The sequence below is a fragment of the Periplaneta americana genome, chromosome 13 (assembly GCF_040183065.1).
Source record: "Periplaneta americana isolate PAMFEO1 chromosome 13, P.americana_PAMFEO1_priV1, whole genome shotgun sequence".
In the NCBI taxonomy this organism is placed as follows: Eukaryota; Metazoa; Arthropoda; class Insecta; order Blattodea; family Blattidae; genus Periplaneta; species Periplaneta americana.
In genome coordinates, this window is record NC_091129.1 from 138,983,764 (window position 1) to 139,011,364 (window position 27,601).

Genomic DNA, 27,601 nt, shown 5'->3' on the forward strand with positions numbered 1-27,601 from the left:
AATCTACACCGTTAATGCTGCCAGGTGCGACAAATTGTAGGAGTTCAGCATTCTGGTGTGTTATTGTGGTGCTTCATCCAATAATTGTTGCAGGATAATACTTTTTTTGAAGTTTCACACTGTTTCCTTTGTGAACTCGGTGAACTGGTGACAAGTGACTTTCATAGACACGAATATCTTTGAAAGATTAATCTGTATCTTCGACAATTTCGTACCACAATAATATTATATAGGATCGCTACTAACAATGCCAGAACTGAAATGGAAACTAGCAGCGGTGTCTGTAATTTTGGCGATACAGCTGATGTACGTGGAAGGCTTCAATAATTCAACTGATGAAGGTATGTTTGAAACATATTATGTTGCTTTTCTTCAGATTAACTTTTAATTACATAACAATATTTCTTTATGGTTAAGAGTAAAATACGTAATTATTTATAATTATTTGTTTATTTGTGTGAGGTTAAGTTTTGAATGTGTAAAAGTCAAATTTTACTAGTTACAGGAACTAAATTGGGCTAAACTAGCGCATGGGAAGTTCAGGTGATTTTGTAAGAGAATATCGTCGAATTTATAAAGGATTTGTTTTATTTTTTGTGGAGATGAAGATTAATGTTTAACCCTTTCTAACCCAAATTAAATTTACAAGCAATCCAAGTTGAAATAAATAGCTGTATTAGGACCAATTCAGTGACCAAGTTACGGGAGTGGCAACATTTGAAACAAAACTATATTGATGAAAATGTATTGAAATAGAAGTTATCCAGCAAAATTTACCTTCATATGTAACACACAAGTATATAAATGCTATAAAGTTAATTATTGCCATATGGTATCTATAGGTAAGAAAGGGTTAAAAGCTATACTTCAGTGAACCACGGTAATATACAAAATTCTTCCTGGATCAAAATACAATACAAATCACCTGTCTTTCTCGTGCGCTAGTTTCTCCCTAAATTGTTTAAGTTCAGCCGTGGCTTAATTGCTCTGGCGAATGCTTCTCACTGCTGAGGTCGGGGTTCGATCCTCTGCAGATCTTGTGAGATATTATGTAAACAAAGCTGCTGTAAAGCAAGTTCTGTTCCAGAATTTTGGTTTCACCTGTCAAGCTCATTTCACCGTTTTGCTTCCAGTCATTGTCATTATCATCATCAATCATCATATCACTAACGTTACACAATCTATTCAGCTCGAGAAGCCTTGAAATAAAGCAGTAATTACGCATGTGCTTTCCTTCCAAGAATAACATAAACTAGGTTTATAAACGTGGAGTCGACGAAGACTTTTTGAACAAGGTAGAATAAACTGAACGACAGGCAGACCTATAGCTAAGGACCATCACAACTTTCATTTTCAGAATTTAGTCAAACTGGCCATTTGCAATATAAAAAAACGGAAACTTTGACAGTCAAATATTAGCATAAAATATTAACAATAAACAGACCTAAGCATATTATAAGATATTAGCTATATGAAACGACATAGTATCCGAGTTTTACTGGTATTGTCCATTATATTAGGTCTAACAAGCATAATCATTATCCACAAAATCAATATAATATAATTCGGTGCACGTTAGTTTCTTTACAATATGTCGGGGAGAGAAAGTCATCATAATATAATGTTGGTATCGAGAAAGTATTTTGTCCCTAATCAGATAAAAAGCCACGAATGTTCCTCATACAGACCTAGTACATCAGGAACTCGAGTAGAAAAGATAGCTGGCTGTCATGTCATATCTTTCTGCCTTTAACAACCTTAACCGAGTTCATTATCAACCTAGGTAATGAAAACAAGTCTATAAGGTTCAATGCCGATGAAACTTATAAAAGAGCAACTTAACAGTGTAAAAGATAACGACTCCCCTAATAGACACAATGAGGGGCCAAGGGGTACAGTGAGATAAATGTATCTTTATAACCTTAATAAGAGTAGAAAGGGTCAAGTCAATCATTCTCTCTTCTCGTTTTACCTCCATGGAACACGGCTAGTACGGGGCTAATCTGACACCAGAAGTAATGGCGAAGAAAAAATTGTGCTTGTCTCTGTTCAGGATTGAATTTGTACAACAGTCTTTACTTTTGCTAGCTAAATATATTCGGTTTGTAATTTATATAATAATGTAGTTAAGAAACATTATATATATATATATATATATATATATATATATATATATATATATATATATATATATATAGGCTATCACAGTTCTATGAACACTTTAAAAATGATAATTAAAATTGGTAAAATTCAGACATGTTTCGGAGGCTGCTCCTCCATCCTCAGTGACATTACCACGACTGCAAAAGGAAAATAAATATATAAGATTCGTGAATAGCTATGTTTAAAAATAAAGTGCAAAAAATATACGATGTCTGAATAATAATATTTAATTCTTATAAAGGCTAGAAAAAGTTAAGAGCTTGATGACCAATCTGTCTCCTATGCAAACATATAAAAAAGTTAAAATGGGTAAAACTGGTGTGATTTTAATAATGTAGTGTAACTTGGTGTAACTGAGTTACACAGAGAAAAGGGAAGAAGTTCGAAACTTTAAGGAAAGAGTTTATTTACTAGCAAAAGTTCATATTTCAAGATAGATTTTTATATAATGACATCATGTGAGATCCACCATTACATGTAAAGAGTTGTTTCACAAATATATCATATCATATTATATAATAACATATACGTTGTATTAGTCCAAAATTTGAGTCTGTAAATTCAAGAATAGAATTATATCACAGTCTAGTATATACTGTCGCGAAGGTCAATACGTAGTAAATATGCAAACATTAGATAGTTGCTCACCACTAGGATCGCTAATATCGCCTCATTATAGGCAATGCAAAATAGTACCGTCACAGTCTATTGTTTCTAGCACCCTCAAGACTCAAGCTTCGTGACTGTATATAGTAGACTGTGATTATATTACATCTGCAGAACGATTTTATTGAAGTTTGCAACGGCCAAAGTTGCTCCATACTCGTTAGCAACAAACCCACAAAAATGGCAATACACGTAATACGAATATACGTTATGATAGGCCCTATCGTGTCAATGCAAATTTTTTCATTAGTGATCTGAATGTTTAGCATACTATTAATATTTGCACACATTACACATAAAACATTATAATAGTTAAACATGTTTATAAGCTTCGACATGAAAATGCCATTGGAAGATCGATTAGAATAAGTCTGAGAGAAAGCTAAAAATTATCGCCCCATAAACCATTTTAACACATTAACATCCTAATAAATAGTATGAAATTGTCTTCTGTTTACTAATTTATTAGTTCAATTAATTATATTCTAAATGAGTGTCAACAGAGTAAACTAATATTATAAATGCTGTAAATTAGCAATTTGATTATAGTCCAGTCTAATTTTGGCTAATGACAGTGACAACAGATATGTTTGCTCTCTATTTATGTTGTTTGGATGTATCATTACCTTTGTATTTGTATACTTCCACGTGTTGACAATAACGTTATATACAAACTGAGTTCAGTAAAGGTACTGAATTTAAGTGTGAATTAGACATACATGGTCGACCACTTCTCATGATGGTTTTAGGTACACAGCAGGCGCAATTGATAAATATTGACTAACTCAAGCAAAACATTTCAAAGAAATTCGTAGCAGAGTGTTATTGGATATAACTGTTTCATTTTATTTTCTCATGACGTCTGAGTATGGAAAATTTTGAATCATGAAAACGCTATCATAGTAGATGAAGTTAATAATTTATATCTACTATAGTGTTTATAAAAAAACGGTATTAGATTTTGTCAGATGAAGATGTCCAACCAGATACCTCTTTCTCTCTGTGACGCGCAAGAACGTGGACCGGTAAAATACGTATATCGAGATTCGATTTCTCGACTAAGGTTTAATAATTCAATCTGGTAATTGCTAGGGAACTATCGGACCCGTATTTGTGGCATTTCTAGGGACTGTAAATTCTCCTGTAGAATTTCATTTAGGCCTATGTTATTCCTCCTTCCTAAACAGATCAGTAAGTATAGTAAAATCGTTGAATTAATACCCTAGCGGCAGACTTTGTGTTGGTTACATATTTTTTGTACGCATCAATACTTGTAAAGTCAAGCGATGTTGTCACATTTCCGTTGTAAAAATTATCCCAAGTTACAATTTTATTTTATACCGACATCAATACATTGATTTCTCCATCACCATACACAGTGAACAAATTTTAAACTATAAGATGATTCTCAAATAAAATTGAAATTAAAATTACTAACCTTGTCTCTCGTCATCAATCAACTCGAGATATGACAATGTTGTTGTATACTCCACGTGGAGATGATATCTGGAGGTCAATTAAAAATGCCAACGCATCATTGGTAGACGTACAGAGGTGTGAAAATTATTAGAATAATCTTAATTTTAAAGGTTTTTTAATAGTTCCTTCACAAATATTCATTGAATTGATAAATATTGGTAGATAATATTACTATATTGATGTAGGATATATTTACTACTAACAATGCCGGAAAGCATTGTTGTACATTGGTATTTTTCTTATTTTACAATTGTTATGGGAATTCAGAAATTATTATATTATGTTGGCGGAATTGGAAACATCAAAAATTAATTAAGAAATGCTTTAAACAAATTGTTCTTTGCGTTTACATTGTTTTGAAGGTTCAAACGAACGTATACATCTGTTTTGTGCATATAATTTTTTATGTTTCCAATTCCGCCAACATAATATAATAATTTCTGAATTCCCATAACAATTGTAAAACAAGAAAAATACCAATGTACAACAATGCTTTCCGGCATTGTTAGTAGTAAATATATCCTACATGAGTATAGTAATATATACCAATATTCATCAATTCAATTAATATTTGTGAAGGAACTATTAAAAAAACCTTTAAAATTAAGATTATTCTAATAATTTTCACACCTCTGTATATTATGTTGCCGTTTCCTGTGATTGGAATGGCATCTGAGGAGGCCTAACCAATAAAATAGCTCTTCAAAGGAAAGCCGTATGGGTATTAATTGAACGCTGGGACTATACAATATACTTTAGGTCCCAGTTCATAAGGATTTAATTTCGCTCCTAAGTGAACTGAAACAACATTAATTTGAAGTTGGGTTTGATTAAAGTATAAATTCGTGTAATAACGAAATAAAAATTTATACGATGAAAGAGTAATGGAACGGAGAAAAATTCTCTCCGGCGCCGGGATTTGAACCCGGGTTTTCAGCTCTACGTGCTGATGCTTTATCCACTAAGCCACACCGGATACAACTCCGACGCCGTTTAGAATCGTCTCATATTAAGCTCCAACTCTTGGGTTCCCTCTAGTGGCCGCCCTCTGCACTACGTCATAGATGTCTATGAACGCAGGACCGAAGTCCACACATGTGCTGAGGTGCACTCGATATGAGTGACTAGTTGGCCGGGATCCGACGGAATAAGCGCCGTCTTAAATCACGAGAGAATTTTTCTCCGTTCCATTACTCTTTCATCGTATGATGACGCAGAATATCTGCATGGAAATATCATATGTACTTCGGTACATTAAAATAATAATTAATATAAAAATTTATAGTTTCAATAGAAGCCCTCTTTTAGATTATTATTCTTAATCACAAGAACGCCGGATTTAAAATTGTGAATAAATGCAACAGAACAGATAACAGAATAGATAACAGCGCCCCCTATCAACAAGACAATGGCGCAATGTCCAAACAATGGTTAGCGGCACTGCTATCTGTTTTGTTGCATTTATTCACGTTATTAAATCCGGTGTTCTCGTTGGGACACTAGTATTTTCGAGAACACATTACGTGCAAAACGAATATCACTGATTGGGATATCGAAAAAGAATACAGATAGGTTTTCCTGGCAATTTACGTCATACAGTACTTCCCACCGGACAGTATACAGTATTCGTGGTAACTTCCTGCAGTGATATTTTTATGCTTATGTTGTAAATTACGTTGTGCTTAATTGTTAGTATAGTTAAATGAATCCAGGAATTATAAAACTGAACTTGTACATCGAGCGAGCGAGCGAGCGAGCGACAAACAGGATAAAAACCCCACTTTTTTATGATTATGGAAATATTTGTTCATAATAAAACTTCGCAAAAATTACAGCACTTTTTCATTTCTTTATGGATTGGACATTTTTATCAGTCTCCACAGTTCAGAAGTTTCGTTAAAACACTTTGGTTCAGTAAAAAGATCTGAAAATTGCAATTGTTTTATTGTCTCGTTTGAATTCTTCGACTTTGACGTAAAATCTGATGAATTTAATAATATGGGAGGAAAACATACTATTCTTATAGTTACATGTATGACAAGTAAATTAAGTACTCTAAAATTATGTAGACTAATTTTGTTCATATTTTGCAATAAGTAAAATTATAATTTAACATGCCTAGGTAGGTGTATTACAGTACCACAAGGAAATTGTTGTCTCTATATTTTATGTTGTGTTGTTTTAAACAACTTAACGTCATGTTGGTAACATGACTGAAGAGTCCCGATATTTGTGAATGTCTAACTTCCTTCATGATTCTCATAGAAGTGAAGATAAAACAAACCAAATTAGAGAATAAGTTGAGGTAAAATAATTGAGGACGATGATAATGATAATGACGACGATTATGATTATGGCAATTTTTTTACATATAAATTTTATTAGTCGCTCAGTTCTACTAAATTTGAAAGTGGTGACATTATTTATACCTGAGATTTTTCTACGATCGTTCTAAATACATAAATTTGTGCAGAAAATATGTACTTTAGTACGCTAAAGTTCTCGTAATCAATACACTGAACGAACGTTAATTCAGATTGCTAAAGATTTACATCTCTCTCCAGTGACTGGGTTTCTGACAATTCCACGATGTTATGTTTTATGGATAAAGACAGTGTTAAGGCAAATTTTCTGGACTACTTCAGTTTCCATTTTATAATTCCACTACTTTCCACTATTCGCATTCTTGTTTTAGAACTGCAGGAAGAAATGACAAAATGCTGAACTTGTTAGCCATTTTCCGTCACGATCTGTTGTAGAAACAAACTGTATGACATCTGAAAAAGATTGAGGTTTATAATGAACTAATAATGACTGTGAAACTGTTCTGTACAAGGAAAGACTGTTCAGTTTAGCATATGACCACATTTAAGTCGAACTTGAATGTACTATGCTTGAACACAGTTGACTAAACTACGCATTAGTACATATGAACCCTGTTTTTTCTACACTTTTGGGTACCATTCAAACAGATCGAAGTTTTTTTTACCAGAGCTGTTACAAAATATAAATGATATACTTCACATTTTTTTTCTCAACCTCAGTCCTCCGCTGCTACTCTTACCTAATAATAATAATAATAATAATAATAATAATAATAATAATAATAATAATAATAACAATAATCCTTCGCTTGAAAACGGCAATCATGCTATGACAGCATAAATCATATTACTGAAACATTCAATACCTTGTGACTCCTAATGAAGAAGAATAGGGAAAGGAGAAAATGGAGGGAAAAAGAAGAAAAAAGAAAAAGATAGGATGTAAAGAAAAGACAGAATAGTAAGGGGTTACAGAGAGACGATAAGGAGGAAAACTGTTAATTGGAGCTAAAGACAAATAATAATAATCCGTGGCGCTACAGCCCGTGAAGGGCCTAGACCGACCAGCCGGCTGCTGGCCTGACACCCACATGCCGAAGCAGAGGTGGACGATCATCCAACCAGAATGGAGGTATCGTGTGGTTAGCACGATGATCCCCCCCAGCCGTTATAGCTGGTATTCGCAACCGGATTTCGCTACCTATCGTAGCTCCCCAAGTGCACCACGATGCTGGGTGAGCACCGGTCCCATACACTGGCTGAAATTTCATGAGAAAATTTCTTCCCTCATGAGGACTCGAACTAGCGCGCATTCCGTAACGCGAGTCCTAGGCAGGATGCCTTAGACCGCGACGCCACGGCGCGGGACGCCTAAAGACAAATACCTAATGAAAACATTGCAATCTATCTTCAAGTAGCTTCAGGAAACTTAGATAAGTTTTTCAAATTTTACAACTCGTTATTAACTCAACCGTTTTCTCCAATATTGTATACTAGTTTGCGGTGTTCAATGCTTTTCATGTTTGTTGTAAAGCTGGGATAAGTGTTCAAATCCGAAAGAGAGGTCATAATTTTAGAGGACATATACTTACGAGGATTTGCTTCTTAATGGGTACAATGTCATAGATTTTGCACACGGAGAGAAGCTCTTATCCTGGACGAAAGAACTCCAGGAAAAATTAACAGATAATTTCTAGCCTTTGTCGCTGGTCAGTACCCCCGCCTACCATTCTACCATAAGGAACACCATCACAGAAATAGAATTCTGAAGACATAGCTAATTATTTTGAACTCCAGTCCGGGATTAAAATAAACCACTGCGAACTGATTGCTAATGTGAACAAATAAACTGTCCAATTTGGAGGTTTGTATAACAAACTATATAACACACACTCTGGGACCTTGGCTGGCACCGTAAACAAATTGAAGTACCTACAGAATGATAAACAAAGTTACATTAGGCCTGAAACTTCTCGGAATTATTTACAGTTTTATTTACCTGCAACGTAACGCTTGGCTAACATATTACATTATTTCTCGTAAAGCAGTACCGTATGCTACAGACCTTCAAATAACTATATTAAGCACGTATAGAATTTTACAATACTGTATGATTAAGTCACATGATGCAAAAATCGAGTTAATGAAGTGAACTTACATGCGATTACACTGTAACATGATTCATTTCATTGTTACAAGTGTGATAAATATTTATTTTGTAGGCAGTTGAAAAAGCTATGATATAGGCCTATACCTCTAGTTACCTAGTTGTTGATCCATAATTATGAAATCCATCTATTTTTTCTAAGAAGAGGAGGACGAATACTAAAATGTTACGGATGTAACAACATTTTCCATTGGTATTGCGCATTTACCTAGTTCATTCAGTAACTTTGCTAGTTGGTACATTCTGAAAGAGCAGGACATTTTTTTTTCTCTATCTGGATTTTAGTTTTGCCAAGGACATGCAGAATATTTATAACACGTTACGGGTGTGACAAAATAATTAAAATATGAAATTTCATACATCTTGATTACACAACTTTTAACACTGTATTACTTCGGAATATGTATGATAAGCACTTTCTTGTGTTAAATATTAACGTACCTTGTTAACATGTTTCGACCTATTTTCGGTCATCTTCGGAACTGGTCGTTGTTGGTCTTGGCGCCTCTTGTTTCCTGTGTGGGTGCGTTCGTAGTGTAGAGTCAAAGAGTGTATGTGTTTTGAAATTGAGTTGTGTGTTGAGAATATCGTTAGAGTGTGTTTTCGTGTGTCTGTATATTTCATATTGTTCCAGTGTGTTGAGTTTCTGGCTTTTTGGTTGGATGTGCAGTATTTCCACGTCTGTGTTGATGTCTCTGTAGGTGTGGTTGGCATTTGTGTGGCATAACAAAATTACAAAACACCTCCACATATGCAGAACACATCACAAATGCCAACCACACCTACAGAGACATCAACACAGACATGGAAATACTGCACATCCAACCAAAAAGCCAGAAACTCAACACACTAGAACAATATGAAGAAATATGCAGACACACGAAAACACACCCCAACGATATTCTCAACACACAACTCAATTTCAAAACACATACACTCTTTGACTCTACACTACGAACGCACCCACACAGGAAACAAGAGGCGCCAAAACCAACAACGACCAGTTCTGAAGATGACCGAAAATAGGTCGAAACATGTTAACAAGGTACGTTAATATTTAACACAAGAAAGTACTTATCATACATGAAATTTCAATTAGTTTATTATTATTTTCTCCAAACGTCTGAAAATACAACTCATTAAAGATATAAAATGAAACAAATGCAATCACTAAGTTTCACTGCTTGATTTTACTGTGAAAATTAATTATTGTCAAACAAAAACAAACTGTCCACGCTTATTTATATCTCTAGGAGGTTTCAGTTTTTTAACTACGACAGAATCTTTCTTTGGTCAGAGTGGGTAAGATCCATACAATTCTATAGCCAACATAGAGAACAACTACGATTGAAATTGTCAATCAATTAACAAAGTTTATTCATCTTGATTACACAACTTTTAACACTATATCACTTCGGAATATGTATGATAAGACTTTCTTGTATTAAATTCTAACGTACCTTGTTTACATGTTTCGACCTTTTATGGGTCATCCAGTTCTGAGGATATGACCCATAAAAGGTCGAAACATGTAAACAAGGTACGTTAGAATTTAACACAAGAAAGTCTTATCATACATATTCCGAAAACAAAGTTTAACTGTGTTGTTTATGGTAACATGTAGATTTTTATTTTAAAATGCTATTTATCCATGTCTCCTGGACTACGATGCATATTTTAACGTACAGAAATAGACATTTTATGGAAAATAATTTTTTTAGATAAAAAACCAGTTGATACGAAAAGATCCATATATTTAAATAACAAAAAATGTTCATAAGTTATTATAAGCACTGGGATAGTTTGATTTGCTTCATAAGGTGCATTATAGGCCTATTTATTAACTTTGTGAAATTATCGTTAGGCCTATAGCAAGTTTTGTCAGCGAAGTATTAGGTTGTTATAACTACGTATAAATATAACTTACAGAAAGAATGATTTTAAAATGAATTGACGTTTGTAACGTTTCTAATCAGAACATAAGATAATGAAAAAGAAAAGTTTTCTACAAATGAAAAATTGTCTGTCATGGATGATTTCCTCTTCCTGAAGCAGATACGTGAACATGCCATCTTACAGTGGTCTACATGCTTTCGTGAGTATGAGATAGATAATGTTGAAATGTCTTCAACTACAAAATGCGAGTAAACATTCCGAGGCGTTAAAGTGTACGCTAGACGCCTGGCGATTAGACAGTTCCGTGTCAAGAACTCCAAGTTGAAGTTGTGTGAAGTAGGCCTAGCAATGTTGCCTGGTTATAATCGTAAGTGAGAACAAAAGTCATGTTTTTAATTATTCTTTCATATTGAATGGCAGTTTATTAAATTAAACTCATAGGTATAGACTACCAGATGATGAGAAATTTTTTCTCTTCTTTGTTCCCATTCAAACAAGTAAAGTAAATTCATGTTCTCAATATGCATGATTTTTACATTAAAATTTCAACTTTTTATTTTATATTTTGATTTTTCATAACTGAGCTCTCGTGATTGAAATTCAAGAGTTGTCATAGATTAACGCTGACACGTAAGTTATAGACATACAACTTAATTAATATTCATTTCTTTGACTATAAAGTTTATAGTCGCATATAAATTTGTATTAACACTGAAACATAAAACGCTTTTTTGTCAAATCTGTGGTGTTTGGGTAAAGGGAGATAAGTCATGAAAATGAGTTCGGAGATAAATGAAAATTAAACTTGGAACCCTTATTACAAATAATTTTCTACACAAATAAAACACATCAACTGCTAGTATTCTTTGATTTTTGCACACCCACTTGTATAATTTAACTAGTGTGTTCATCTGGGGAACAAAATTCCACCTGGACAAAAAAAGACTTATACCCCTTTACCCGAACACCACAGAAATATGCATACATTATTATACAGAATATTCTGAAAGATTACAAGCTATTGTATATTTGTGTGGAGAAGAATAAAACATTTACATATTGTAAAATTATTTTAAATTAGACCTAATTAGAACAAAAAATATAACATGATTGTAAAAGTGTGTTACATACAATTTTACATTAGCCCATGCTTTTCTAAACAATATTTCAGAAGAATGCTTCAAACTTTTGTGACTAAGTCTTTTTTTTCCTGAAGAATTTAAATGAATTGTTTTCTTTTTGAAGAAGATATTCAAATTCAAGAGCTCTACGGTCTACACCTGTGGAGTAACGGTTAGCGCGTCTGACCGTGGAACCAGGTGACCAGGGTTCGAATCCCGATCGGAGCAAGTTACCTTGTTGAGGTTTTTTCCGGAGTTTTTCCTCAACCCAATATGAGCAACTGGGTAACTATTGGTGTTGGACCACGGACTCATTTCACCGGAATTATCACCTTCATTTCACTCAGACGATAAATAACGTGAGACGTTGATACAACTAAAAAAAAAAAAAAAACAGAGGGAGAGAGAGAGAGTTCTACGAGGCCATGAGGTAACAAACAGGATTCGTTGTCCCGAGGTTATGCTCGAGCCTGGGTTAGAATTCCGCTTCAGCTTGTTATCTGTTTGAATTTGTTTAAGGTTTTCCCTAACCTCAAGGCGAATGTCAGATACTGCTGTGAAGTAACGGTTTGCACGTCTGACCGTGAAACGAGGAGGCCTGGATTCAAATTCTGGTTGGAATTTTTTTCCAGATTTTCCCCTCAATTGAAGCAGAATTGCTGGGTAACTTTTAGCGTTAGACCTCGGACTCCTCATTAATTCATATCATCATCCATAGCATATCCCAGATTAAGTTCACGTTGCGACGTGCTGTATTTGTACAGTTTCAGAAAAAATAAATGGGCCGCCTAATTTTACTGAGTTCCAGGTACAACACATTGCACGTGGGTAGTAAACAAGAACGCCTATATGTATGCTACTTGTAGACAGTCTTGCGAAGTTGTTGTTTACATATAGGTGGACTATTACCGAGACTCGGCCCATTTTTTTATTTCCGTATCTGTACAAAAGCGCGGCCGTTCAACTACTCAATCATTCACAGAAAAGGAGTGGTAAGCACAATAAGCCTCAGGCTGCAGTGTAAGCCTTCGGTTCCCTCCTCCGTAGAAGAGAAAAAAAACCACGGCGAATTCTCGGATTCATCTCACTATAAAATATATATACACATATATTTTTTTATTTTAATTTATTGGTCTGACCCAATATTTTGGGTTTGCCCTGCGACACAGAATAGCTCACAATAAAATTTAAAATGAAAAATTATATAAACAGGTTTCAGACAAAACTGATTAAGACATGAGAAAAAAAATAGAACCAAATATAATTTAAATTGAATGTACACCATAAAGATGCTGACGAAATTTTTATTTATTTATTTATTTATTTATTTATTTATTTATTTATTTATTTATTTATTTATTTATTTATTTATTTATTTATTCTGGTGTAGTTAAGGCCATCAGGCCTTCTCTTCCACAACACCAGGAATACAAATACAATAATAGAAATAAACAGAAAAAAATACACTATATACAAAGTAAAGCTGCACAAGAAATAAAGAGAGAGAAAAAAGAAACACTATAAACAAAGTGAAACCTCACAAAAATATACACAGGTTGCAGTCACACAAACTTTAAATGAGTGATTAAGCATCATAATTAATTGTATCCTAATTAATTAACATAAACAAGAAACTTGCAATTTTAATCTAGATTAAAAAAAGAAAAAGAAAAAAAACACAAATCAATACTTCTAGCAATACCTAAAAAAATATTAACTAAGACAAAATTTTCCAATTTAATTTTGAATTGTGATAAAGTCCGGCAGTCCCTGACGTCATTAGGTAACGAATTCCAGAGGCGAGGTATTTCTACAGTATAGGAGGAAATATCTCTACAGAAAATTTTATTACGGTGGTGACGATGGCATCTTGAAGATCTCTCGTCAGATATATTTTCGCTGTCATTAATTTCTCCGACGTAGACTACAACGCAGGATAACAGCGTCATTAAATAGCTGGTTGAAAAAGAGCTCGAAAATCAGTTGCAAATATGCTGAAATATCTTATTAATGACTTTAGTAGGTCAGCCAAATATTCTAATATCTATTTCGGAAATTATTAAAATTTACTCTTCCTCGGTTTAATTATTGTCATAATTTGTATCGCAGTCCCAGAGTGAATCATTTCCTTTCATTATGCCCATACGCATAGAAGTATTTCCTGATTATAATTATCGAGTGAAAATTGTGTTTTGGTAACAAATGTTGGGTGATATGTACTGTACAGTCGCCTATATAATAAGCGTAGGTACAACAAAAAAGTAAGCTTATCGTAAGTTAATTACAAAAATTACAGCACAGCAGTAACAACGGCGGAAGATTCTGCAACACCAAAATTTTTCAGTAGCGGTACCTATGTCATTATTTTTAACTAAATTTTGTAGGTTAGTCGTTTTGAGCTAGCAATTAGATATTGAGCATTATACTTGCGTTAAGACTGAACTCCCTCAACCCACTGTAAAACGAACAAAAGGGTAGTCGAACAGAGGTGGAAAATACATTGACATTTTGGATGTTTTAATCTATCAGAATCGTGGGAGAATCGTCGCGCTGGCCACACGATATCTCGTTCTGATTGGAGATCGTTCACCTTCATGGGCTGTTCGCGTCATGGATTGGTTTTATCAATTGCGAAGTTTTCTAGTGTCGGTGGAAATGATTATAGTGACTATTACACTCTTACTACGTCATACTACTTTTGACCAATAAAACGGTACGAAAGGACGTAATTCAACCAATCATAGCTGCTTATCGCACAATTTTATCGCGTCCCTAGCATTTGTTTAATTTTATCGCGTCCCTAGCATTTGTTTAATTTTATCACGTCCCTAGCATTTGTTTCTTTGTTTGCCAACATTTGAAACTGCGCTGGTCTGGACGTCAAAAATATATATAAAATTACAAACCACTCCAGTCGATGCACAGCAGTTTCAAATATGACTCGCATTGGCATTCAAGAACAAGAATTAATAAAAATCACTGATCATACCTATGCATCTTCTGAAATCCGATTTACAAATAAATAAAGAGCACCATTCGGAAATCCTTAATAAGTTGAATACACCATGTTAGGCCTAAATCAACGAGTTCCACTTCTATTATGCATACGTCCAATATAACATCAATTGAACCACCAACCACATTCAAATTTGAAAATTGTACATTCAATAATTATTCCTTTTAAAATTATTCATTCGGAAATTCTGAATAAGTTGAATACACCATGTAGGCCTAAATCAACGAGTTCCACTTCTATTACGCACACGTCCAATATAACATCAATTGAACCACCAACCACATTCAAATTTGAAAATTGTACATTCAATAATTATTCCTTTTAAAATTATTCATGTTTATTTTTTATGCCATCGTTAATTAAAACTTTTCTAATACTTGTGTATATTAGTTAGGTTATGTTATAGCTTCTGCTCTAAGAGGATAAAAAGAACTTCTGCTATATGATATTATGGATAGTCACGTATCAGAGATTGTTTAATATTAAGATTTATTGAATAGTAATCATTACAGTGTCTGTATCTGTCTGTATAAAGACACTACTGCCATTTAGCATACATCTAGCATAATATTTGTAACGTTGAGATGGTACAATAATACGTTTGAAGACAGTTGTATTTTCGTAAGTAAATTAATATTTTATTGTATTGGAGTACTTCGCTACTTCTAATCTTTATATACTTTCTTCTAATCGTGTAATAGTCAATTAAATCCCACTCGAATTTTGATTTTCTCTAGATAAATCAAAACGTCTAGTGAGATTACTGTTGAGAAAGTTTTTAGCTAAATGTGTCCGAGATTCGTCAAGGGTTACCACATTTGGTTTACAGTTGAGGAAAATCTCGCTAAACCCCAACCAGGATCAGCTCAAGCGAAATTCGAACTCATGTCGAGCGCAACCTTGGATCATGAGCATAGCTCAATATCCCTGAGGAAAGCCAGTGTAATTCCATGGCGAATTCTTGGACTCATCTCACCAAAATACCACCTCGCTACCATTAATTCCACCGATTCTAGATAACCGCGTAGTGCATACGGTGTCGTTATAACCGATTAAAATACACTTTATCATAAGAGAATTGTTACTGTAATTGCATGAACGGTTAGCATAAAAAGAAGCTGCTTATCAATTAGGCCTATTGTCACGGTCGAAATGGCATTTTTAACTGTTCTCATTGGAATTTAAAATTATATGTCCATATTTTAAAACTTCAGAACTACAATTTCTCATTACTACTTTAAAATGTTTATCCTGGAGAGGAATTTTGCCAATGCATAATGATTTAAAAACTGTTTAAACGAAGAGACTTTGGATATTCTAAAACATTAATTTAAATACATGTTGATTTAAGAGGAATGTTTCCTTGGAATACTTTTCCAAACATGCTGTTGCGAATAGTAGGCTATTCAGAACTGCGCTTTGCTCGGACGTAATACAAACCATAAAACGTCAGTCTACACAAGTCAGCAACTAGCCATGAAGTTAATTTATTTGAAGTAAGAGCTTTGTTATCTATGACGCCACATAAATAGCAGAATTTATTCAAAACTTTGCAGTAAATGTTGGCGCAATAATGTCACTTGGCTTCCTGTTCAGTGGGCGGTCTCTGACTCAAAAGGCGATGTGACTTAGCTTTAATTGTAGTAGTCTAGATAATTACCGGCATTGAAGGAAATAATACACTATATTTAATTCAGTTTCAAATTATTATCTTTCACCATCTTCCAAACCTGTATTACCAGTAAGTTTTTAACTGGCCTTTTACAGTCTCAAGCGACCATTTGTTTGGTCTTCCTAATGACCACCTCCACTAAAGCGTTAAGTACAGAGTAAAGAAGAGTTTCAGAAGCATTGCCGAAAATAGGTACCGGTATACAAAAGAGATAGGAAGTCCAGGGCCTGTGTCAAAGAACGTCTCCTTCTATCTGTAGGTAGTACTCAGACAAGTGTCATTGTCATTACCGGTACCGGTACAAAGTCACGTCGTCAAGAATAGGCCTATGCATGTATTTCATGGCAAGGACAGGTTTTTCTTAGTGAATGCAGATAATGTTGAGTTGGTGAAATAATACCGATATCAGAGGAGACGGAAGTAGTAGGCTATCTAAAATAAACCTGTTTTAATACCGGTATTTGAACTCGTATCTTGGATTGGAAAGTATGCGTAGGTAGGTAATGCAAAAGAATGATTATCCTACGTCATATTTACATAACATAACACAACACTTTTGTAAGGTTAAAAGCAGTGATTTGTTAAGGAAAATCGTACTACTGCACAAATCACTACTGAAATTACGATGATGACGACGACGACGATGATGATGATGATGATGATTATTATTATTATTATTATTATTATTATTATTATTATTATTATTATTATTATTATTATTATTATCATTTCTAATATTAGATAGGACTCGGATAGACCAGTGGCGCACCCAGAAATATGGTTTAGGGGCGAGGGGCTATTTATGATCAATGTCATAGAGCAAAGGCTGTTTTATTTGGGGGTGGGGGGCGGCTTGAGTCTCCTTAACCCTCTCCCGTGGATGCACCACCAGATGGAACATCAGACTCTATAAATAATAATGGCAGCAATCGTAGATTTGAACTGCGAACAATTATTGTCATTTACAAATTGAGGGGCAAGCTGGCATGTTAATAATAATGGTCAGTATTGCCAACTTCGTACCTATAGAGAGTATAATTTTTTAAGTCTGGCGATTCTGATTGAGTACGGTACTTCACTAACATAATCAGCTGTGCTGATAAGTGTCAAGAAGACAGCCCACAGCAACAAAGAATAAGAAGTTCTAAGATATTGATGACTCATACAAATTAATTTCTTACATTACTTCTATAGATCATTCAGTATCTCGTGAAACCTATCTGTGCGTGAGGGGAAGGAAATAGTGGACTGGGATGCTTCCTTCTCTTGCTATGCTTTCACTTGCAGCTAGCTAGCCCACTTACAGTCACCATAAGGTTCTTACTGTCAATTATCATATTAGACTATTGCCTTCACATATTATTCTTTTGTATTTTTTATTATCTACTGCGCAGAATTTATTGTATTACTGCACACTAAAGAAACTCTGTAAAACGTTCTTATTATTCAAAATCACTTATTAATTAAAAATACTTAAAATGACTTGGTAATATTACGTGAGCGTGTGGTAACATCTTCCAAGATTTCTCATTTTACATTGTATACCGGTACTCATTGCTAGATGCAAAGGACACAATATATTTGACTTTGTATCTGTCCCTTACATTAATTATCTTGTGTGTCACAGGTCAGTCGCATACATAAGCGACTTATTTAAATTGGAAAATATAGCTATACTATTTATAGGCCTACCATTATACCATTCTCTGGATCATTACCTACTGGTATCTGCAACATGTAAATAGCCACCAGCGTAGCTCAGTTGGCTAAGGCACTTGCCTGCCAATCCGGAGTTGCGTTCGGGCACGGGTTCGATTCCCGCTTGGTCTGATTACCTGGTTGGGTTTTTTCCGAGGTTTTCCCCAACCATAAGGCAAATGTCAGGTAATCTATGGCGAATTCTCGGCCTCATCTCCCCAAATATCATCTCGCTATCACAAATTCCATCGACGCTAAATAACTTCGTATTTGATACAGCGTCGTTAAATAACCAAGTAAAATTAAAAAAAAAAATGTAAATTCCCACTAACAAAATCATTGTCTCTGAATTTTATCAGAAAACATAGTAGTGTCGTTTGGTTGGTCATTAAAGTTATCCATGTTATTCTTGCAGTGACGGAATTCGAGTGCATTAACAGTTCGGCTTCCGACTTCCCTGAGGACTTGTTCACTGACGAGCAAAGGAAACATGGCGCTGTCATCCTACACTTCTTGCTCGCAGTCTACTGCTTCACACTGATTGCCCTCGTTTGCAATGATTACTTCCTGCCATCTGTTGACTGCATCTGCACAGGTAAGATATTTTCACCTTATTTAACCCTTCCGAGTAAGTGAACAGTAACTGTCCATTGAGACCAGTGGCGAAGCTAAAGTGTAAATACTGGGTAGGCTGAAAAAAAAAATGCTTACCTTATATATTTTTATACAGCAGATTTTCTCGACTTTTCTATCAAATTTGTTTTGACACAGACCCCGCAAGATGATGATGACCACTCATTTTCACCCCCCCCCAAACAGAATACATGCATAACAATGTAACTTATTTGTCTCAGAGCATCCTGTTAGGCAAGGATATTTCTTATACTATGAAAATTGAAAATTTCTGTTTTGTCTTCTTCCATCCGCTAATTTAATATGTAAATGTGATGTTGATCTCCTATATTTCTAAGCACGTTTTGTTGCATAGGTCCAACTTGAAAATGGTTTCTCTTTTAATTCTAAAATAATAACCTCAATGTTCTCTCAGTATGAGCCATTGTGCACATAATTAATAAGATGTAACACATACACACATGCACTTTTGGTTAAACTAACATTCAACAACACACCAATACACAATTATTGTGAATGAAAGCTAGCCTCGATTCATATGTAGATGTGATGAATCGATACCCCCTTCTCTGTCCCCCCCCCCTTAAGCTTGATAGTCAAGGTCGTGGCCATACCTTTAGAGGCTTTCTGCCACAAGCTTCGCACTGAACTCTACATACTGGAATGACTGCCAACAGTGAAGTTAATATATGGAAGGATCAGAGTGAAACCAAGTATTGCAATACCAGTACCTGGGTACATCATTATTACGAACTTATAGAACTACTGTTACTAGTTATAACTCAAATTTTTTTCGTTGGCTAAGCCTCAAAAGCCTCTTAAGAGCTTCGGCACTGACTGAAACAGTGTTTATTTAGTTTTTTACTTAAATAGAATTTTTCTGTAGTAATTACATGGTGAGACAGCAATTTCACGAACTAGAAAATTTATACCCACTTTTTGAACAGGATGTCATGTAGAGTGGATGTGGCAGTGTACAGCGCAGCTCCACATATGCGTGTGTGGAAAGATAAAATGTATGCACTGTATTTCTGAAATGGGAGGACTAATGGAGTAAGTGTAGATACTATGGGAAAAAACAGGAACTTTGAGACGTTAGTGTAATTCAGTCAGTAAGAATGTGTGATATTTCTTTTTCTAGATCTGAGTCTTTCTCAAGATGTGGCAGGCGCAACGTTCATGGCAGTTGCCACATCAACACCAGAACTCTTCATCAATATTATTGGAACTTTTATTACCGAGTCAGATCTGGGAGTGGGAACTGTTGTCGGTTCAGCAGTGTTCAACACTCTTGGGGTGGCTGCATGTCTCGGACTTGCAGCATGTAAGGTAAGAATATCTATATTCCACGTCTGTGTAGTTTAATAGTTTATATTATAATGGTAGGTAAACATATACTACTTTCTGAGTGTCTGTACATATAATGTATTAATGAAAACTTCCTGCACCTCTCATATTTCCATGCCCACACATATTATATGATTATAATAAAATTATTATTGTGACTTATTTTAATCTGCAGAACTTGAGACTTTCCCAGCACTGGATATTGATTAATTCTTTTAATTTGTTTCCATTACATGTTGAAATAAAACGAATGCATGACATGTATTCGAACAAAATATAAGCTTTACTGTACATGCTATTCGTTAAATTATTTTAACAAAAAAATTATTATAGCCGTATATACACTATACAGTAGAACCTCTATTATCCGTCTTAATGAAGGGGATGGACTCAACGGCTAATTGAAAAAATCGGATAATCCGTAAGGTGGAATCAACGACGGGTTTTTAAGGGACAACGAACCCCTTTGTAATAACTGTCTCAGGAAAGATAGGAATAAAGGAGGTCTCATGTTGTAGATTTACATACTTTTTTTACACTTTATCCTTGTTTTTTCTTTATTAAATCGCGAAGTTGTAACTCCAGTCTCGTAATCTGATGCGAGAATGTGAGCCACAGTTTATATTTTTCAAACCATTCAATTATTTCCATTTTTTCTCGATACTTAGCATAATACGTTTTCTGTTAACACCCATGGAAGACATTTTATATATGTTATATTTTAGTACGGCAATTCGAACAGTAGACAATGCTCTGTAATGATAAAGGCTTTTAATAACACACTCTAGCAAAAACATATGTAGAACCCACTAATATGATGTACAAAATAGTACTTCATATAGGTTATTTATTTCTGAAGAAGAAAAAAAAAGCTAGAAATAGACAGTCGGTTAATAGGGTGACGGATAATCGGGGTTTTACTGTACATAAAACGGAAGTTATTATTTTGAAATCTAGTGATACTAAATGTTTTACCGGTATTTTATCAATACTGTATCGAAAAAAGCATATTTTTTCTATTATATTTTAATGTATTTTAATTATGTGTGCAGCTAGATTGAATTAGGCTATCTATATTCCTAAAAAAAAAAACAAATTATTTCTGTAGGTAAATCACTCAATTTTATTAATCCCTACTTTCTAAATCTGAGAGTCGGTTTATGAAAAATTATTAAAAGAAAATGGAGTACCGGTATAGCATAATCTCGATGCTAAATACATACACTAATGAAGTAACACATTGTTTCGTTATAAATAGAATGACAATGTTCTCTTTGAGTAACAATTTCCCTCTCCACTTCAAACAAAAACAATTTGTGTTGCTTTCGATATGAAGTTCTATAATAAAACGAATAGAAGCATGGAAAAATGTAACTAATGATTGCATTTTCTTTCAGCTCATAGGACTTGAATGGTGGCCACTGACAAGAGACTGTAGCATCTATATTATTACAATTGGAGTGATGACTGCAGTGACTTACGATGGCACAATTGAGTGGTATGAAGCAGCCATACTGCTTCTTATGTATTTTTTGTACTTCGTTATAATGTGGGCTAATGGATTCCTAATGAAGCTGGCGAAGAAGCTTGTAACCAAAATTGCTGGCAGCAAAACAGCTTTGAATGATACAGGTAACAGAAAAAATGGTGTACTACATAGTTTAAGTAATATAATTTTTTTTAGAAAGATACTGGTACATCTTACTTTAATACCGGTACCTATCTTGATTTTTCAATGCTCCACCCTTGTTACAAGAGTAGCAATATGCATTGTAGTCTTGACTGATAATGATATAAAGGCTATTTCAGATTTTATTTTGAATTGCCCACAGTTCAGGTTAAAGTTTTATATTGCATAGATTGAATAGCGAATCTTCATTTGATATAATGTCATGTTGTTATGGCTACAGTAAAGCAAATTATACGGTGATAACTTTCTTCATACTTCTAAGATTAAATTCCTGGCAGATACAGTTTCTCAATTAAAGTCATGTTACATCTCCGAATGTTGATATTTAAGACTGTATAGCAAGTTTTCTGTTGCACAGATTACCAGTAATATTAAAAAATGTTATCTCAATACATTATACATGTGAACAATTCTAAATCAAAGGTAAAATTGTTATGATGCTTTTTATGAGACTAATTTACTAATTAGTTTTCAATATCCGTGTTATATATTTTTTAGTATTTTTTTACATAGGCTAATAATTTTCGAATGTTTCCATATTAATATCTCGAGCAAAGAAAAAAGCTCTATTTGAGGACCGTTTTGCAAAACTCGCTAACTGAAAAAACTAAATTTTACAGGAGACACAAAAAACTGAATGGAGATAAATAGGTTATAGTTGCAACCATCACACTTTCACACACTACAATGAAGAGAAATAATTCAATTTCACTAAAATAACTTTAATATCGTATAGAGGCCTGCATTATGTTAACGAATCCACCAAAATCTCAATTTCGCAAATTTTGCAGTTAGCAAGTTTTGCAAAAACGGTCCTCATTTATATCTTAGTCTGTTGGAGTTAACTCCATATTTCAGCATAGTACAAGCAATGTGTTGGCTAGTAAATTGTTCACTTTTTATCCATACAACACAGAGCTATATTGTGAAGATAGGGTTTCTTGCTATTACTTATTTTTTTAATACTAGTACCTGACAGTGAATCTTTGTTTAGACGACAAACACGCATACTATATGATTTGGTAGGATTAGGTTTGCTCTTATTTAAAGCAAGTCGAGATTCTTATGCTATATTATTATAGTTTCAGAAGACTCTTTGTCAGAAGTGTGTTCAGCAGTTGGACCAGGAATTTATCGATGGTATCTTCACGGAGATTTTGGTATTAACAACAAAATGGCATTTGATAACACAGAAAAATCCCTCAAATCTGCTCCAAAGAAACATAAAGGTAAGTTTATCGTGTGTTACCGGTACTTGCCATAGTACACATATGAATAGCTTAAGAAATTGAACTAAAATATCTTCTTTTAACCAACAGGTTGCCTGAGCTGGCCATCTGAAGAAGGGCTGCTAAATAAGGCGTGGTTTATATTTTCATGGCCCATTTCATTTTTACTTTTCATCACTATCCCAGATTGTCGGAAAGATAGTTTCCGTAAATTCTATCCCTTCACCTTCATCATGTGCATCGTGTGGATAGGAACCTCTTCTTACCTCAATGCTTGGATGATGAGTGTTATTGGTAAGTACCAGTACTTCATTAAATCATTCAAATTTGAAAACGCACTTCTGAAATGTTTAATGCATTTTGTTATTATACATATTATGACTAACAGCTATGAAGAAGAGCTGAATTTCGATGTCGATAGTAGCATTCAAACTTTGAGAAGAAATTCCAAATCAACGTAAAAAACCTTAGTCATATTTTTGTACCGTAGTTTAGACATCAAATCAATTTAAGAATAGGCTAACGAGATATTTTTCTAACAATTATTGTCAACAATAATAGCTGTTTCAGGTTTCTCAATGTTTAATGGTTATATATATCACAGATAAATACCTAAATTATCTCATTATTATTATTATTATTATTATTATTATTATTATTATTATTATTATTATCATCATCATTATTGTTATAACTATTTCTTACCAGTGTTTATTATTGTCACACTAACATTAGTTATCCAGTTTTCATTATTTACTTTCATGTTGTTTTATGATCTAGATATTAATGTAATAACTATGTAAGCAAATGTATTTAGTTAGAATTAGAGTCTGGCTGGGCGGAAAAGAAGGCCTACTGGCCTTAGCTCTGCCAGATTAAATAAATAAATAATAATAATAATAATAATAATAATAATAATAATAATAATAATAATAATAAATATTATTATTATTATTATTATTATTATTATTATTATTATTATTATTATTATTATTATTATTATTATTACTTTCATGCACTGTAATTGTGCATTATTAGTAACGCTAACAACATATAAAATGCATAATATAACATTTCAAACATTGCATTTAAGAGTTCAGAATTCTAGCATTAAGGAAGGAAAAGTTGTAAACGTTATACATTTACAGCATTTACTCCAATATAAAATCCTTTTATCAGATTTTATTGCCGAAAACCGAGAGAAATTTTTTGCGCATTTATCTAAAACTGTGAAAAGAAGGAAGGCATTAAATAAATGATAATATTACAAATCACTTGAAAGGCTTTAAACACTTTGGCATTTTATTACACAATGTAATAAAAAATTATCTTACAGAAGTAGATAATAATAAATTAAGTACTGGCATACAAAATCTAGCACACACCAGAACACCAAACTTCAAAGATAAATAAATACTCGCTCAATATCTCGAGACCAACATGATTCAAGCAACTTATTACTTCTTTTTTCTTTTAGTTGGTTATTTAATGATGCTGTATTGGCTACTATATTATTTAGCGTCGATAGAATTAGTAATAGCGAGACAGTATTTGGTGAGATGAGGCCGAGGATTCGCCATAGATTGCTTTAAAGTCACCTTATTGTTGGGAAAATCTAAGGAAAAATCCAACCAGGTAATCAGCCCAAGTTGAATCGAACCCACTCCCGAGAGCAACTCTGGAGCTGCTTATTGCTTTGACTGTCGTTCTCTCACTATCGGTAATAGATTTCTTACTGGTACTCTTCCCATCCCATGCACGTAATATCAAAATAGGCTATTTAGGATAGAGGAATGCAATACAAAACCGTCTGGGACACCAGTTCCACTATATAATGCAAAGCAAAACATTTACTCATGGCTCTTGAAAATTAAGGTGGGTTTATATTCGGGCAAATACGGCATGCATATAGTTTATATGTTTATTTATGTGTAGGATATATGTACCTGTATGTGATAACCTCGACTGTGGCAAAATGGTTAGCCCCTCTGCTTTCCAACTTGGCGACCTGGGTTTGATTCCCGTCTAGGTCATGAAGGAATTTGTGATGGACAAAGCGGGTGTGAAGGGTTTTCCTGGGAGTTCACCATTATCATTATACAATCAACAATGATCCTCAATCTGCGAGGTCCCGAGCCAGGCCTCCAGAGCAAATAAAAAATTGCCGAAAATTGTAGATACACACTGTGTTTAATAAAGACTATTGTTATTGTCGGCCTTGGTGGCGCAGTCTGTAGAGTGCTGGCCCTCTGTGCCCGAGATTGCGGGTTCGATCCTGGTCCAGATTGATGGCATTAAAGTGTCCTCACGTCAGTAGATTTACTGGTATGCAAAAGAATTTCTGGGGGACAAAATTACGGCACACTGGCGACACTGATATAATCTTGGCAGTTGCGAGCATCGTTAAATAAAACATAATTTAAAATAAAAATAAGAAAAAAAGACAATTATTATTATAAATGAGTATCTGCTGAACCAGTTACTTAGGTTTGAGAGAGTGAGCAGTAATAGCTGAAAGTTATTAATTCTAGGACTCATGTTTATTAGATTTTTTTTTCTTGTTTTGGTGAATACTACCACTTCTCAAAATATTGAATATTTGAACACCCTGTATAGGTACTTTTGACTTTCATTGTCTCAGACCCTCTTAAAATACTGTACAGACAAATTTATCACAATATTGATGACTTCTCAACAGTATGTCTTACGGAGACAATTTTGTCTTTGTGTTTTAGGGGATACTTTTGGAATTCCTGATTCTGTTATGGGACTCACACTACTTGCTGCAGGTGGAAGTTTACCTGAGGCGTTCTCCAGTATTATTATGGCACGAAAAGGTAAATTGATGTACTTATTATCAAGAACACACAGACATAATATGGAACAGATTTTAAGGTTTATTAGAAAGAAATTTTACTTTCACACATTGTCTATAACAATGATTTTCTAAAGAATTAAAGGAATTACGTACTTAAGAAAGTAACTGGGTGTAAAAGGCAAATTTAACGAAGAAACAATGCAGAAAGAATCACATCGAAATGTTAGAACCGAGAAGTCAAAATCTAGGTTATAATGTGTATATTACCATATATAATCTGTTGCATTCTCAGACTGCCTTCTTAACACCATACAACTATATCGTGTGTTACTTGTATCAGATGAGACAATAAAATTTCGACTGATCATTTTATTTTGAAAATAAATTTTCCAGAATCATTATTTTTATTCACTCACTAAAATGGGATGATCATTAAATGGACATCTCAAAATACCTACACTAATTTATCTACGAAAATAATGAAGACTTCCGAGTTTTAATATTTAGTTTAGCATTTTTATCTATATATAATTTTTTTTATTTGAAGAAATATTAGTTTATTATTAAAAAACTCGCAATTTTATCAATTTTTCAATAAAATAAACTTCTTCCAAACCGTTATTTATTTTTTTTAATCAGTGGAATTATGATTTAAGAAATTTCTCTATCATGGGGACTAATTAAATAATCCATGAGAATTACTATGTGCTTTGCTGTAGTTAAATTCTGTGGGCTAACTAAAATAAATCCATGTTTGTACAGGTGTGGGAGCGATGGGAATCAGTAACTCCGTGGGAGCCAACACACTCGACATTCTTCTATGCCTGGGACTGCCGTGGTTCATCAAGTGCATCGTGAAGATCATCCAGACTGGAGATATGTCCAGTGGTGTTGTTTATATCGTGTCGTCAGGCATTACGTACAATTGTGTTGGACTTATGCTTTGTGTCGTGCTCCTTTATGCTGTAATTGCCATCTTCCATTTTCAACTTGGAAAGCGACTTGGATTTACTTGTCTTATCATTTACTTAATTTTCATCACGTTTGCCATTCTCATTGAGATGAATGTGTTCTTCCAAGTAAATCAGCCTCTCTGTGAAGTGTGAAAATAAGACAACTGTGATTTATTTATACTTTGAAAATAATACATGCCGACTGAAGAAACTCCACTTCTAACGCAATTTTTTGGATGGAACAGTGAATTTGAAGGATGATGTCTTAGGAAACATCATGTCTGGAGACTTATTTCGTTTTGTTTCTTTGACAAGTTTGCAACTGATTGGTTCATGCTGAGGAGGCATGTGATGATGTACATGACTTCAAGATTGATAACCCATGCAGGAATCATGTATGTTTTGAGTCTGTTTGCTACTCTGCTATTTATTGACATTTTGATAATTACAATGGTTTTGTAGCATCAGACGGAATAAGTTGATTGAAAGTGATACAAAATGGGACGTCGAGGGAGTGGCAGTGGTTGCCGTACCGTAATTTTAATGCATTATTCCAAAGATAGAAGTAGTAACTGAAGAAACTGGAAGAGAGAAACTAGTCATGAGTGTTGGCAGCGAGGATCATGCCGCGACCTTGTATCTCCATGGTGCTTCTCTGCTGAATAAGTGCTCATAGTCATTAAGATAAAAAGTATCGTGAGCAAGTGATATTTCTTTCCCATCATGTTT

At 34.1% G+C, this 27,601-nt stretch overlaps 1 protein-coding gene across 1 annotated transcript; it reads left to right on the plus strand.

The window, feature by feature from the left end:
• The first annotated feature begins 106 nt into the window (after positions 1 to 106).
• LOC138712495 (sodium/potassium/calcium exchanger 4-like) lies at positions 107 to 27,365 on the plus strand. The gene is made up of 8 exons (XM_069844371.1): positions 107 to 341; positions 18,618 to 18,797; positions 19,977 to 20,164; positions 21,580 to 21,814; positions 22,955 to 23,101; positions 23,192 to 23,395; positions 25,837 to 25,938; positions 26,682 to 27,365. The coding sequence occupies exons 1-8, from the start codon at positions 248 to 250 to the stop codon at positions 27,023 to 27,025; spliced, it is 1,494 nt and encodes a 497-aa protein (XP_069700472.1). The 5' UTR covers positions 107 to 247; the 3' UTR covers positions 27,026 to 27,365.
• Positions 27,366 to 27,601: the final 236 nt, after the last annotated feature.